General features: G+C 41.3%; 1 protein-coding gene across 8 annotated transcripts in view; it reads right to left on the bottom strand.

Moving 5' to 3' along the window:
• Positions 1-14,341, bottom strand: part of LOC133496270 (kinesin-like protein KIF13B) — a 70,104-nt gene that overhangs the window by 53,089 nt on the left and 2,674 nt on the right. For 4 of the 8 annotated variants that reach the window (XM_061811631.1, XM_061811632.1, XM_061811637.1 and 1 more), the window contains 3 exons: positions 13,238-13,321; positions 12,717-12,810; positions 17-29 (listed from right to left, as the gene is read on the bottom strand). In XM_061811631.1, coding sequence (XP_061667615.1) covers positions 17-29; positions 12,717-12,810; positions 13,238-13,321 — 191 coding nt within the window. The remainder of the gene's footprint in view (positions 1-16; positions 30-12,716; positions 12,811-13,237; positions 13,322-14,341) is intronic. The other 4 variants (XM_061811633.1, XM_061811638.1, XM_061811635.1 and 1 more) reach the window with 1 other exon arrangement.

The following is a 14,341-nucleotide window of genomic DNA, read 5'->3' as shown; positions in this document are numbered from 1 at the left end:
TTTATCTAATACTAACCTTTGGCTGATTCCTGAGGGGGAAAAAGAAGAAAAGAATTGAGGGCTAACATTATTTATGCTCATACATTACCTGAGTTAATGATGTAGATCACACACAACAAAATTCACACAGTGAAAACAACATTCATTGTCATGCCACTAGATGCTATCATTATGTTCATTATACTTTCTAGCTGTGTCCCGTTCCAATCTTTGAGATTGGATATCGGTCCGATGTTAGCAACAACAACAACAAAATATATATATATCTATTGGATTGGATTGGACTGGATCTAAAATCCCATCTTTTACCATTCTTATACAAGTAGTCCAGTAAATGATCTCTAGTACTTTCATCCAGCAGAGTCCGGATGGCATGCAGAGCCCATGTGTTCACAGCAACATGTTTGCAAGCAGTAAGAGTGAATGTTTATCGAGAGTTCTTTACTGACACTCAAGTTGAACTTGACTGTAGAAGTAAACAAACAAATTGCCAATCCAAAGGTGTGAGCCACATCTGGACTCCTGGTAAACAGGCTAACTCGCCTACAGCAGAAGAAGTAAACAAACAAATTGCAACTAATCCATCCTGGTCAAATTGCATCACAGAATTGATATCTTTCAAAATAATGAATATTGTTGTGTAAAGGCTGAAAAATATACAAACAGGCAATAGAACAACATTGCAATGGAACAATACAATATATGCTCGCTGGTCAAAAAACGGTCACTTTCACAAGGTACCGGTTCTTCACAGTTTTCCCACGCAGTCTGCAACATTTATTTTACCTTTAAGACATGGCTTGCTAATGTTTGGTTACATACAAATTAACAGTTGAACAATTATAGGTATGGGATTGAAATTCCATTTTTTAAACTGAATTTTATTTTGATAACGGTTTACATGCTAGTTAAAGAGTAAGTGTGATTACAAAATAACTACAATCATTTCAACAGAACTTCAAAAAGATAACTCACGGGGAACTGAAGAACCACAAAATTTTGGCGACGGATAATGTTAATTAAGAATAAATTTTCACTTTTTGATGTTAATGTCTGCTTGCATCGGGACCAAGTGCAGCAGTGACACACGAGGTGGGATTGTTCTAAAAAGACAGCAGTGTGCCCAGAATGCCTCTGAATGTGCTGCTTTTTGAAACTGTAACTCTCGCCTCATTCCACTGTGATCATTAGGCAACACAATCTTGGTTGAGTTCGGGCTGACCGCTGTTTTGACTAATTTCTGGCTGCAGAATCCAAAACTGATCTCAGTTTTTCCTCTATTACACCATGTTTTACAAAGTAAGAACAAAGTAAATACCCATGTAAATAAAACACTAAGATCGAATAGTTACAAGCTTTGAAAAAAAAATGCATAAAACGAAATAGAACTTAATTGATACAAGTTTAAGAGAAAAGACAGCAGCAACCACCTCTCAGTTCCTACTATGTTAGCTTTCTGTTTGCAGATATTGATAGTGCTCACCTATTGGGAGCTTCACACACCTCAATGTCTCAATTGTGACTGAACAAGCAAGTTGCCACATATCTGTAGATGAGTCCAATCGTAATCAATTGGCAAGTCTTACTATGGCTAATGAGTACAATTTTGCTTATCTTGAGGACAAGCTAAGACTAAAACTTGACGTGCTTGAAAAATGTTTTTCAATTTTCGAATCAGCACGCCAATTTTAATCATCATTTAAAAAAATTAACTGATCTTTTTTTTTTCCCAAAAATTATTCACCAGTATCAGTTGAAGCCCGCGGTCAACTATTTTCCTCGTATATCTCCTCCCACATTTTGTCCTTCTATTGCAATGCTTGGACAACATGCAAGCTCTGCTTCTTAACTATGAACTTTTATGGATAACCCATATTATGACGAGTTATGATGGTCTTCTGGCCAGTTGTCGAGTCTGCAGTCATCCCCATAATGAAACCAACAGAAAAAAATTTAACAAAACTGAAGCAACTGAATGACACTATGTGTAGCCTGTGCAAGTGCTTTGAGCTTAGTAGATAAATCAGTGTGTGACATTGAAATTTGGGCTGATTTAGTCAGAGTCTAACTTTTTGAATTCCTGATTTTGTGGGTTTTATGAGCTGGAAGCCCAAATTATGTAAAAATAAACAAATACTTGAATTATTTTGAATGGAACATGTTCTACATGATATTCTGTTTGCTTGGAAAGGATCTACATCAGACATGTTCCGAGTGCACTACAGAAAAAAAAAGTCTTTAAGCAAGCAGCCATATCAATTTCGGCTGTTGAAAAATAGAGTGCTGAAGTAGTCATGGTCACACACTGGCAAAAAAACGGGCTCTCTGTGTGAGATTTGCTGGCCCATGAAAGAGCAACATTAAGTCCTGCCCTCTCCTGGGCTGGCAAGGACATTCCTCAGATAACTGGCAGAGAATCCCAGCTCTAAGGAGTCATGAAAATGGAGGGAGAAGGAAGGTAAACGTGACCAAAAGCAGGCCAGTGCTACATTATAATCAGATCAGCTAACCCACATTGCACTAACAGGACGTTCCAGGGGCAATCTCATATGATGACAACATATTTAAAATGCACAGCAACTTCTCAGTTGGGATGTGAAAGAATTGTAATCAAATAAACAGATTAAAAAAGTGATTCAAACAAGAGTTGTTATCAAAGGCAAACAAAGATAAGACCAAATATATACAGTTCCCTTTCCAGAGCACTTTTCCTCAAGGGAGGGTAAACATTATGACCTACAGTAACTTCAAGAGGCAGCTTGCAGCACATCCAGTAGAGAATGCAAACACCTAGTCACTGTAGTTAGGTGGTCTCCCAAGTTATGAAAGCAGTAACAAGGCTTCATTAATCTCTGTCTTCATAATGGTCTGAAGGCCCCTGATATTTTGGCGGCACACTGCGGGTACCAACGGTCCTGTAACATATTAACATCCCCTGTGGTTCACACAGCAATTCAGCTAAAGCTGTCAGGCAGGAAGCTAACACAGCACAAACCTTGGAAAAGTGGCGTCAGTAACTTGCCTTACAACCAAAGTGTCAGCTAGACGTGCATTTTGTTAATACAATAACAAATGAGATGCTAATTAGGAGGTTCATTCTGTGTTTTTGCTAAAATGTTCTCTTCTCTCTCTCTATGACCTTTCGTGCAAAGCTGTTCCTGTGTTAAAGAGAGGCGATTAAACCTGTTTGTAACATGCCCAAAGGGTAACAGATGCAGCTGAAGCATGTCAGGGCAGAACAGACACACTGACACACACACACAAAAAAAAAAAAGCTCAGCATGGCTACATCAACGAGGAGTACCTCTCTTTCAACAAAATGTGTTTTCATAGTATCCCATTGACAGGCTTATATGTCCAACAAGGTGAATTGACCTCATGTCAGAAACCTGCAGGATCATCTCCTTGACTCACTGCCAGGCTGACTTGATGGAACCGCTTTTGGCAGAAACTATACAGTAGAATTCCTAGCCACTGCATTACGTACACCCCCACGGGTGAGTACAGTTTGTGGTGCATCATGCACATAATTTTAAATCACAATTTCCCGAATTCCAAAATATTTGGAACGGTTCTATACTTTGGGGGAGCAGTTCAGGGAAGGCCATTGTGTGTTTGAGTGTGACTGTGCCCTCACAACCTTAGGCTGAACTTGAACAGAGAGTGAGAGCCAGGTCCTCTCTTCCAACATTATTGACCTCTCACATCACAACTGTTTTTGATGAATAGGCAACTATTTCTGGTAATGCATTCCAAAATCTTTTATAAAGGCTTCCAAGAAAACAATGGGAGCATAACTGCAAATGGAATACTAATTCCATGTGTATACTATATTCTGACTTCGTGCATCTGTAAAAGACAAGTGTTTCAATACTTTTATTCATATAAGAGATGAGAACTTGAGAACTCATGCCTTTAAATTACATAAAGGGACAGAAATTTTCCAAATGGGATTATAGTGTGTGTAAAAAAAAAAATTATATATATATATATATATATGTATATATATATATATATATATATATATATATCGTCATTTACAACTGTATTCCAACTGATGTAGTGTTTTGATATTTTTTCCAAATTGCTTTTCCAAATAGGAAAAAGTAGGAAATGTGTATGTTTATAGATGACATTATTTATTGTTGTTACTATTCAGTATTACTTACAGAAATATACAACAATTTTAATTCAAAATAAGTAAAGAAATAAAAACCTTATGCTATTTTTTTTTAATCCACCTCATGTTATGTAACCATTTTTTTTTTATGAATGCTCACATCATTGAATTGAACATCATTTGTATGGGGCTCAAAAGCATTCATGGGGAAATTAAATACACCCATACAAATGACATGAATTCATTCATATTTCTTGAATAAACTGAAAATAAATTAAAAAAATATATATATTTGACACGAGGTGGCATGGTGGGTTTTCTCCGGGCACTCTGGTTTCCTCCCACATCCAAAAAACATGGACAAATTGGAGAGTCTAAATTGCCCCAAGGTGTGATTGTGAGTGTGACTTGTCTGTCTCTGTGTGCCCTGCGATTGGCTGGCAACCAGTTCAGGGTGTACCCCGCCTCCTGCTCGTTGATAGCTGGGATGGGCTCCAGCACTCCAGCGACCCTTGTGAGGATAAGTGGCTAAGAAAATGGATGGATGTATGGATGGATATTTGACACATGCGTGTATTTGGTTTTGTTTTATGCCATATACATGTAGTTGGAAGATTCCAAATAGCCAATGTGTAACATGTCACACCATTACCAGTGTTGGTAAAGTTAATTTTTCTCCTGGAACTAGTTCAAAGTTCAGTTCACCATTCAAAAAATGAAAGTTTAGTTCATACTTCAAAAATTCAAATCAGTTCATCATCACAAAAATGAAGTAGTATTTCTCTTTCTTGTTTTCAATGTTTTGCTGACGCGGTGTTGCCCTCAAAATACAGGAATTTAATTTCTCCAGTGTTGCTAACCAATCAGTCCACACCAGTAACCAGCTGCAGCTTTCACCGAACAGCCTCAAAAACATGAGGAAAAAAACTTGCTCCTTGAATGTTTGTTTTTTTTTTTTTTTAAATGACGAATGAAAACAAAAACAATGTATTTGTCCTCAATGTGAAAACAAAAACAAGCAAAACAAAATGACAGGAACCATGGTGAAAGGACATTGATGATTGAGCATTCCTTTTCAGCTCTGGCTTGACTATATTGACAAAATATTTAATCTCATATATTGTTATATTACAAGACAAAAATTTCATGTGACAGAGTGATCGCTAAGTGTTTTAATTAATGTATCTTGATACAAAAAATTAATCACTAACCAATTTTTACAACGATTTACTACATTGCAAAACAACTAAAGAACACATACACACCCATTTCCGCCGTGTACCTGAATGCACATCACGCAGGTGCGTGCCACATGTAAGCATGAGTGGCAGTTGGCAAATATGGGGTTTACCCCTGAGATATGAAGGAATGTAGATTGGGCGTCCAGACGGCCTTTGTCCTGGAAGTCCCTGACAAAACCTGTCTTTCTTGAATTAAAATGAACTTTCGAAAACAGCTGTTTTCCAAAATGTTCAACAGGGAGAAATGAACCGAGTTTGGTTCATCTCGGCCCAAAATATGAACGAGTTCATGAACTTTAATTTATCAGGTAGAACACTGCCAATTTCTATTTACCACAATAAAATGACAAGTTTGCAACCATAGAAGTTAGCGGATACGGGAACAGTAGTTTGGTTTTCTATTCATTATACTACTACTACTACTACTACTTTTTCTATCTTTCTCTTCAAATTTTTCCAGCAGTCTGGATGTCCTGTTGCACCAGGCTTCTTCTCAGAGGTCAATCTAGGTACTACAACAGATAACTGGTTTGCTTCCTGGCAACTCAACGATTTATCTGTGGATGTATACAGTAGTTATTTCAGCGGTAACCTGTGTTGGCCATCTCAAATGCGCCACATGCTAGAAGAGCTGTAAGAAGAAACACTTGCTAGTTTCTCATAACAATGTGTGGTGTCTTTCAGATTGGAAAAATTGGGTGTTAACAAGCATGTTTTGGGTATGATGCAGGAAACCAGGGTAACCAGAGAGAACCTGAAATCATGGGGCTAACATCCAAGCGCTACACAAAAATTCCAATCTGGAGCTCCTGACTGTGAGGCAGGCATGATAACCATTAATCCAATGTCTATTTGGTAGATGTTAGTCTTATTTTGATGCAGTACAGATTTCTGCTTACAAGAAAATTGATCTTTGTTATCCTTGTCAATGAAGATTTACTTTTTTGATAAAGCAATAATTGTATTGTGAAAGTATAAATGGGAGGGGCAAACACAATTCCAAAGAATATAGCTACTGAACACTGTGGGCAAGGAAAAAGGTTCTGCCAATTAGACTAATCAATATGATTATTAAGAGCTGCATTCTCCCATTCCATGATCTATTCTGAATGAGGTCTCATGAATGAGGTTCATGGACTTTCAAATCCACTAAATACAAATTAAAATGATCACATGTATAGATGTTTTTTTTTTTTTTTTGCTGAATTGTGAGCACAATGTTTTTTTAATTGTTCTTTTCAAACAAGACTGGGCATTCGGTGACACACCCTTAGCAAAGAGACACGCAATCCAGAAAGGACTTTAAAGGTGGGGTTTGAGTTTCCTCCATGAAATGTTGGCTGCTAACCAGACAGGCTGGTTAGAGCCTGTCCAGTATATACAGTACTACCAGTGTGAATAGCAAGAAGAACTTCTTTTGTCTCAATAATGTATGCAGACTTGAATTGGCCACAACAATCCCATAAATAGCCTGGATTTTGATTTCACTCCCAAAATAAATCCCACGACTATTTCAAAATGCAAGCTTTTTGGGGGGTTTGTTTGTTTTTAATGAATGCCAGTAGAAAATGGTTAAGCACTAATTCGTACATACAATTAAGTCATTAAGATTAACAAAAATGCCTAAGCCATACATAGATGGCTTCAAAATGAAGGTGACAAGTCATGACTTTGCAAGAAAACATCTATTCACAAGTTGCGACGTGTTAAACATGGCTAAAACAGAATGCAATGATTTGCAAGTCACATGCAACCTATTTTTAATTGAATAAACAACAAAGTTTAATGTTCAAACTGAAACTATTGCTTTTAGGAAAATCATTACTTTCAAATTTCACGGCTGCAACACTTTCCAATAAAGCTGAGACAAGTCGCTTAAAAGACTGAGAAAGTTGAAGAAGGCTCATCAAACACCTGTTTGGAACATCCCACAGGTAAACAGGCTAATTGGGAAGGGTGGGTGCCATGATTGGATATAATAGGAGCTTCCTTGAATTTATAAGCAAATATGGTGTGAGGTTCACCACCTTCTGAACATGTGCGTGAGAAAATAGTTGACACTTGAAGGACAATCTTCCTCAACGTAGAATTGCGAGGAATTTAAGGATTATCATCATCTACGGTCCTCAAAATCAAAAGTTTCCAAGAATCTGGAGACCTCACTGCATGGAAGTGGCAAGGCTGAAAATTAACAAGAAAATGCCTATGACCTTTGATAACTCATGTAGCACTGCATCAAAAACCGACGATGTGTGAAGGATATCACCAGATGGGCTCAGGAAGACTTCAGAAAACCAATCTCAGTGAATATATTTCAGAGCTACAGCTATAAGTGCAACTTAAAGTGCCACTGTCATGAAATGCATGATTTTTAGCATGCTGTTAATGAAAAAAATGGAAGCCGACATGGACCCATGCGTTTTTTCACCACAAACCATGATTTTGATGTATACAGCTTTTTGTAACTCCCGCCATGAAAATCCTCTTGAGGGATTTGTTTTTAAGAAGAAGCAGGAAGTGACGTACATGGCAAGACCGCCCTCAAGTGGAGTCGTTTGTTTTTATTAATTTTACCTCTGGGAAGGTAGCTCGTTGTTCCTTCATGTTAGCCAAAATGCCGGCTCGTTGCATTGCTGGACATTGCTTGAATACTCGGGAGGATGGATTTACCCTTGATAAATTTGCAAGAGACCCGGTTCGTCGTGAAAAATGGATTGCACGGGTGCAAAGAACGAGAGCTTCGTGGGTTCCAAATAACAGGTAGGTGTGTATACAGCTACAAAAAAAAAAAAAAAAAAACAATAGTTGGGGGGGGCGTAATCCATAAATCAGGGTTGCTAAATGTGTCGATGTGCGCATCGGAAGGCTTCTATGCGGCCGCCACTGAAGGACGGTCTCCGCAGGCCTTGTGGATCGCTACCGGCCTTGTTGACAAGGCCAAGCCGTCTGCCTCATACTTCCTGGCCTTGTCGGCCGGGGTGGCTCGTCGCTGCGGTGGCTCATGTCCGCTGCTGAAGTGGCCGTTGATCTGCATGTCATCTAAATATGGCTCAAAACCATAGGGTAATATTGCCTCGGACACTTCACTAGGTTGTGAGATGTTCTCTTCTTCGAAAAATGCTTCCGTGTTTGAAGGGGCGTGTCCTACAGCAGAGGCCACAGCGCGTTTTCAATGGCGAATGTCCGGGGTGACGTCACGGACAGTAAATGCAGCCAATATGGCGACCACTTGGATGTCGAATGAGACTTCCGCAACTTTGCGCATGGATGACACGCTCTCTGTTCATATTTATTTTTCGTGTAGACATTGAAGCGAATAATCTTATATGTATTTTTCATTTCAATATCTATTTTAGAATGTTTATAGGGATGACACTAGACCTTTAAAACTCTACTATGCAAAGCAAAAGCCATCAACAATACTGAAAAATGGAACCGGCTTCACTGGCCCTGACCTCATCAAAGATTGACTGATGCAAAGTGGAAAAGTGTTCGTGGTCCGACAAGTCCAGATTTAAAATTGTTTTTGAAAATTGTGGACATCGTGTCCTCAAGCCCAAAGAGGAAAAGAACCATCCGGACTGTTAAGGACGTAAAGTTCAAAAGCCAGCATCTGTGATGGTTTGGAACTGTGGTGTTAGTAACAATGGCATGGGTGACTTCAACATCTGTGAAGGCACCATTGATGCTCAAAGGTACATACAGGTTTTAGAGAAACATTGTCGGAATAATTGTGATCATAATTATCATACATCTGCATCCAATAATGAAATGCTTTCCTCTGCTCTAGATAACGTGGCAGCCTCCTAGCAGGAGATAGCAAGAACAAAAACATCTAATCATCAGAACTATTGGAACTGCTGCCTGTTAAAGAAATGATGACCACACATTTATTCAGCAATCTTCCACACATGCACACGCACATAAACATTTACACCTTGTTTCAAACTCTTTTGCTTGTCGTCTCCTTTTTGTAACATCCATGTAAATAAGGGGTGTCTTATAACTAAATATATAGAGGTGCTGAGGAGAGGATAATCAGAGAGTGCAGTGGTGAATTGTACGAGACATTCCTCTCCTCTCTCCTCGCGAGACTTGAACTGGTGTCTTTGCTTCCTTTTTTGTCCTGTTTAATGAATGTCTGATTGGTGAACCTGACAAACATGCTGCCATCCAGGAAAATCTTTTTCATGGACCTCGGTGCTTATTTCTGCAAGACAATGCCAAATCGTCAATCTGCACATGTTACAACAGTGTGGCTTTGTAGAAAAAGATTGTAGGTATTAGAGCGGACTGCCTGCAGTCCAGACCTGTGTCCAATTCAAAATGTGTGCTGCATTATAAAGTGTAAAATATGACAAGAGCCGAGACGGTTGAACAGCTGAAACTGCACATCAAATAAGAATGAGAAATAATTCCACCTACAAAGCTTGAACAGTTATTATCCTCAATTCCCAAACTTTTATTGAATGTTGTTCAAAGAAAAGGTGATGTAACAAAGTGGTAAACATAACCCTCTCCCACTTAAATTATAAAATTCAAAGTTAATGATGACATGACTGAAAAAAAATAAGCGTTTATCGGTTTGAACATTAAATATCTTGTCTTTGGTAGTGTATTCAATTAATTATCGGTCAAACGTTATTTGTAAATTATTTTATTCTGTTTTTTTGTTTAACCATATGTCCCAACTTTGTTGGAATTGGGGTTTGTCCATCCATCATCCATCCATTAGCTTCTGCTTTTCCGGGTCGCAGGGGAAGTAGCTTCAGCAGGGATACCCACACTTCCCTTTCCCGAGCCACTCCTTCCAGCTCTTCTGGACGGATCCCTAGGCGATCCCAAGCCAGCCGAGAGACATACTCTCTCCAGCGTGTCCTGTGTCGTCCTCGAAGTCTCTTTCCGGTGGGACATGCCCAGAACATCTCATCAGGGAGGCGTCTGGGAGGCATCCGAATCAGATGCACCAGTCACATCATTTGGCTCCTCTCGATGCGGAGGAGCAGCAGCTTGACACTGAGCTCCTCCTGGATGACCGAGCTTCTCACCCTATCTCTAAGGGAGAGCTCGGACACCCTGCAGAGGAAACTCATTTCGGCTGCTTGTATCCAGGGCCTTGTTCTTTCGGTCATGACCCACAGTTCGTGCCCACAGGTAAGGGAAGGAACGTAGATCAACTGGTAAATTGGGGCAGGATCTCATCCCCGACCTGGAGACGTCATGCCACCCTTTTCCGGCTGAGGACCATTGTCTCGGATTTGGAGGTGCTAATTCTCATCCCAGCCGCTGCATACTCGGCTGCGAATCGCTCCAGTGAGAGCTGGGGATCGTAGCTTGATGAAGCCAACAGAACCACATCATCTCCAAAGAGCGATGCTGAGGCCATCAAACCGGACACCCTCTCCGCCTCGGCTGCGCCTAGAAATTCCGTCCATAAAAGTTAAGAACAAAATCAGTGACAAAGCACAGCCTTGAGTCCAACTCTCATCAGAAACGAGTCAGACTACAGAATGCGGACCGAACTCTGACAGCGGTCGTACAGGGACCGAACAACTCGTATCGGTTGTTTCAGTACCCTATACTCCCGAAAAACCCTCAACAGGACTCCCCGAGGGACACGGTCAAACGCCTTCTCCAAGTCCACAAAACACATGTAGACTGGTTGGGGGAACTCCCATGCACCCTCAAGGATCCTGCCGAGGGTGTAGAGCTGTTCCACTGTTCCATGGCCAGGACGAAAAAGACATTGCTCCTCCTGATTCCGAGATTTGACATCCCAACAGACCCTCCTCTCCAGTACCCCAGAATACACCTTCCAGGGAGGCTGAGGAGTGTGATCCCTCTATATTTGTAACACATCCTCCGGTCACCCTTCTTGAAAAGGGGCACCACCACCCTAGTCTGCCAATCCAGAGGCACTGTCCCCGATGTCCACACAATGTTGCAGAGTCGTGTCAACCAGGACAGCCCCACAACATCCAGAGCCTTTAGGAACTCCGGGCGAATCTCATCCACCCCCTGCCCTGCCACCAAGGAGCTTTTTAACCACCTCGGTGACTTCAACCCCAGAGATAGAAGAGCCTGCCTCAGAGCTCTCAGACTCTGCTTTCTTGTGGGAAGGCGTGTTGGTGTAATTGAGGAGGTATTCGACATCCTGAACTCCTGAGTTGAGGTTAGCAGCACCCCGTCTCCACTATACACAGTGTTGACGGTGCAGTGCTTCCCCCTCCTAAAACGCCGGTCGGTGGACCAGAATTTCCTCAAAGCCGCCCTCAAAGTCGTTCTCCATGGCCTCACCAAACTCTTCGCACACCCGGGATTTTGCCTCAGCAACCACCGAAGCTGAATTCCGCTTGGCCAGCCGGTACCTATCAGCTTCCTCTGGACTCCCACAGGCCAGAAATGCCCAATAGGACTCCTTCTTCAGCTTGACAGCATCCCTAACTGTTAGTGTAAACCAACGTGTTCGTGGGTTGCCGCCACGACAGGCACTGACCACCTTACGGCCACAGCTCTAGTCGGCCAGCTCAGCAATGGAGGCGCAGAACATCGTCCACTCAGACTCAATGTCCCCCGCCTCCTCCAGGACATGAGCAAAGTTCTTTCGGAGGTGGGAGTTGACATTCCTTCTGACAAGGGAATCTGCCAGCCATTCCCAGCAGACCCTCACAATACGTTTGGGCCTGCCACGTCAGACTGGCATCTTTCCCACCATTGGAGCCAACTCACCACCAGGTGGTGATCAGTTGACAGCTCCGCCCCTCTCTTCACTCAAGTTTCCAAGACACGCAGTCGCAAGTCTGATGACATGACCACAAAGTCGATCATCAAACTGGTCCCTAACCGTCTGGAGCCAGGGCTGGAGGTGGGGTTTGAAGGCGAGCACCCATGGGGCTCAGCTAGGAACAACTGAAACAGTAACATGGGTCCCCCTTCCCATGGGCTCACCACCTGTGAGAGGGGCCATAGGGGTCAGGTACGAAGTGAACTGGGCGGTGGCCAAAGACGGGGACCTCAGCAATCCGATCCCCAGCTACAGAAACTTGTTCTTGGGAATTGAGGTTTGTAGTACAGAAAAAAACATCAAGAAATATTCCATTCTACTTAGGCTTATTAAGAAACAAGATAACTTACTTGCTGAAATCATATTTCAAGTTAAAAGTAAAAATAAACTACAAATGCATCTTTGATGATGCAAATGTATGTTCATAGTACTGTACATCTAAACTATACCGTACAACTGTCAATTTCAAATACTAAGGTGCACTTAACGTGAAAGTCTAGTCTACGAAAATAAATATACAAAGAAAAAAAAAAGATTAAAATGAATCAATTGAACTGAACTTTTCACTTACCGGGGATCTCCTTTGCTCAAACTTGCAATGGCAGGATTCAATATTGTCTGGTTTCCTTCCATTTCTACCACACATTTTGCCGTGAGTTCTTTTTCTGCAAGGGAGGATATTGAAATTTTAAAACAGCCTCAAAATATGATAGTCTTTTGTCAGTAATGCTGTTTACAACAGTCACTGGATAACGTCAAAAGTCATCGTAACATTCTACAGAAATCCCTACGTAGAACAACACTGACTAAAAACAGCTGTCAAGAAGTTATTCTCAGGTATATGCAGTACCTACAGTATATATATATATACAGTGAAGAAAATAACTATTTGAACATCCTGTTATATTGCAAGTTCTCCCACTTATAAATCATGGAACAGTCTGAAATTTTCATCATAGGTGTATGTCCACTGTGAGGGAGATCATCTAAAATGAAAAATCCAGAAATCACAATGAATTATTTTTTTAAAGATTTGTGTGATACAGCTGCAAATAAGTATTTGAACAGCAGTCTATCAGCTAGAATTCTCACCCTCAAAGACCTGTTTGTCCGCCTTTAAAAGTCCACCTCCACTCCATGTATTATCCTGAATCAGATGCACCTGCATAAAGACACCTGTCCACCCCATAAAATCAGTAAGACTCAAACTTGTAACATGGGCAAGACCAAAGACACCAGAGACAAAATTGTACAACTCCACACAGCTGGAAAGGGCTCCGGAGAAATTACCAAGCAGCTTGGTGGGAAAAAAGTGGAGCCCCATGTAAAATATCCCCTTGTGTGGTCTGAATGATCCTTAGAAAGGTGAGGAATCGGCACAGGACTACACAACAGGACTTGGTCAATGACCTGAAAAGAGCTGGGACCACCGTTTCCAAGGTGACTGTTGGTAATACACTAAAACGTCATGGTTTGAAATCATGCATGGCACAGAAGGTTCCCCTGCTTAAACCAGCAGATGTCAAGGCCCGTCTTAAGTTTGCCAATGACCATTTGGATGATACAGAGGAGACATGGGAGAAAGTTTTGTGGTCAGAGGAGACCAAAATTGAACTTTTTGGTCATAATTCCACTAACCGTGTTTGGAGGAAGACGAATGATGAGTTCCATCCCAAGAACACCATCCCTACTGTGAAGCATGTGGGTGGTAGCATCATGCTTTGGGGGTGTTTTTCTGCACATGGGACAGGACGACTGCACTGTATTAAGGAGAGGATGACCACAGCCATTCATTGTGAGATTTTGGGGAACAACCTCTTTCCCTCAGTCAGAGCATTGAAGATGGGTCGCGGCTGGGTCTTTCAACATGACAATGACCCGAAGTACACAGCCAGGAAAACCAAGGAGTGGCTCCGTAAGAAGCATATCAAGGTTCTGGCGTGGTCTCGCCAGTCTCTAGACCTAAACCCAATAGAAAATCTTTGGAGGGAGCTGAAACTCCGTGTTTCTCAGCGACAGCCCAGAAACTTGTCTGATCTAGAGAAGATCTGTGTTGAGGAGTGGGTCAAAATCCCTCCTGCAGTGTGTGTAAACTTAGTGAACAACTACAGGAAATGTTTAACCTCTGTAATTGCAAACAAAGGCTACTGTACCAAATATTAACATTGGTTTTCTCAGGTGCTCAAATACTTATTT

This window comes from Syngnathoides biaculeatus, chromosome 23 (assembly GCF_019802595.1).
Source record: "Syngnathoides biaculeatus isolate LvHL_M chromosome 23, ASM1980259v1, whole genome shotgun sequence".
Lineage (NCBI taxonomy): Eukaryota > Metazoa > Chordata > Actinopteri > Syngnathiformes > Syngnathidae > Syngnathoides > Syngnathoides biaculeatus.
Note: the sequence above shows the minus strand (reverse complement) of the source record. Positions and strands in the feature narration are given on the sequence as shown.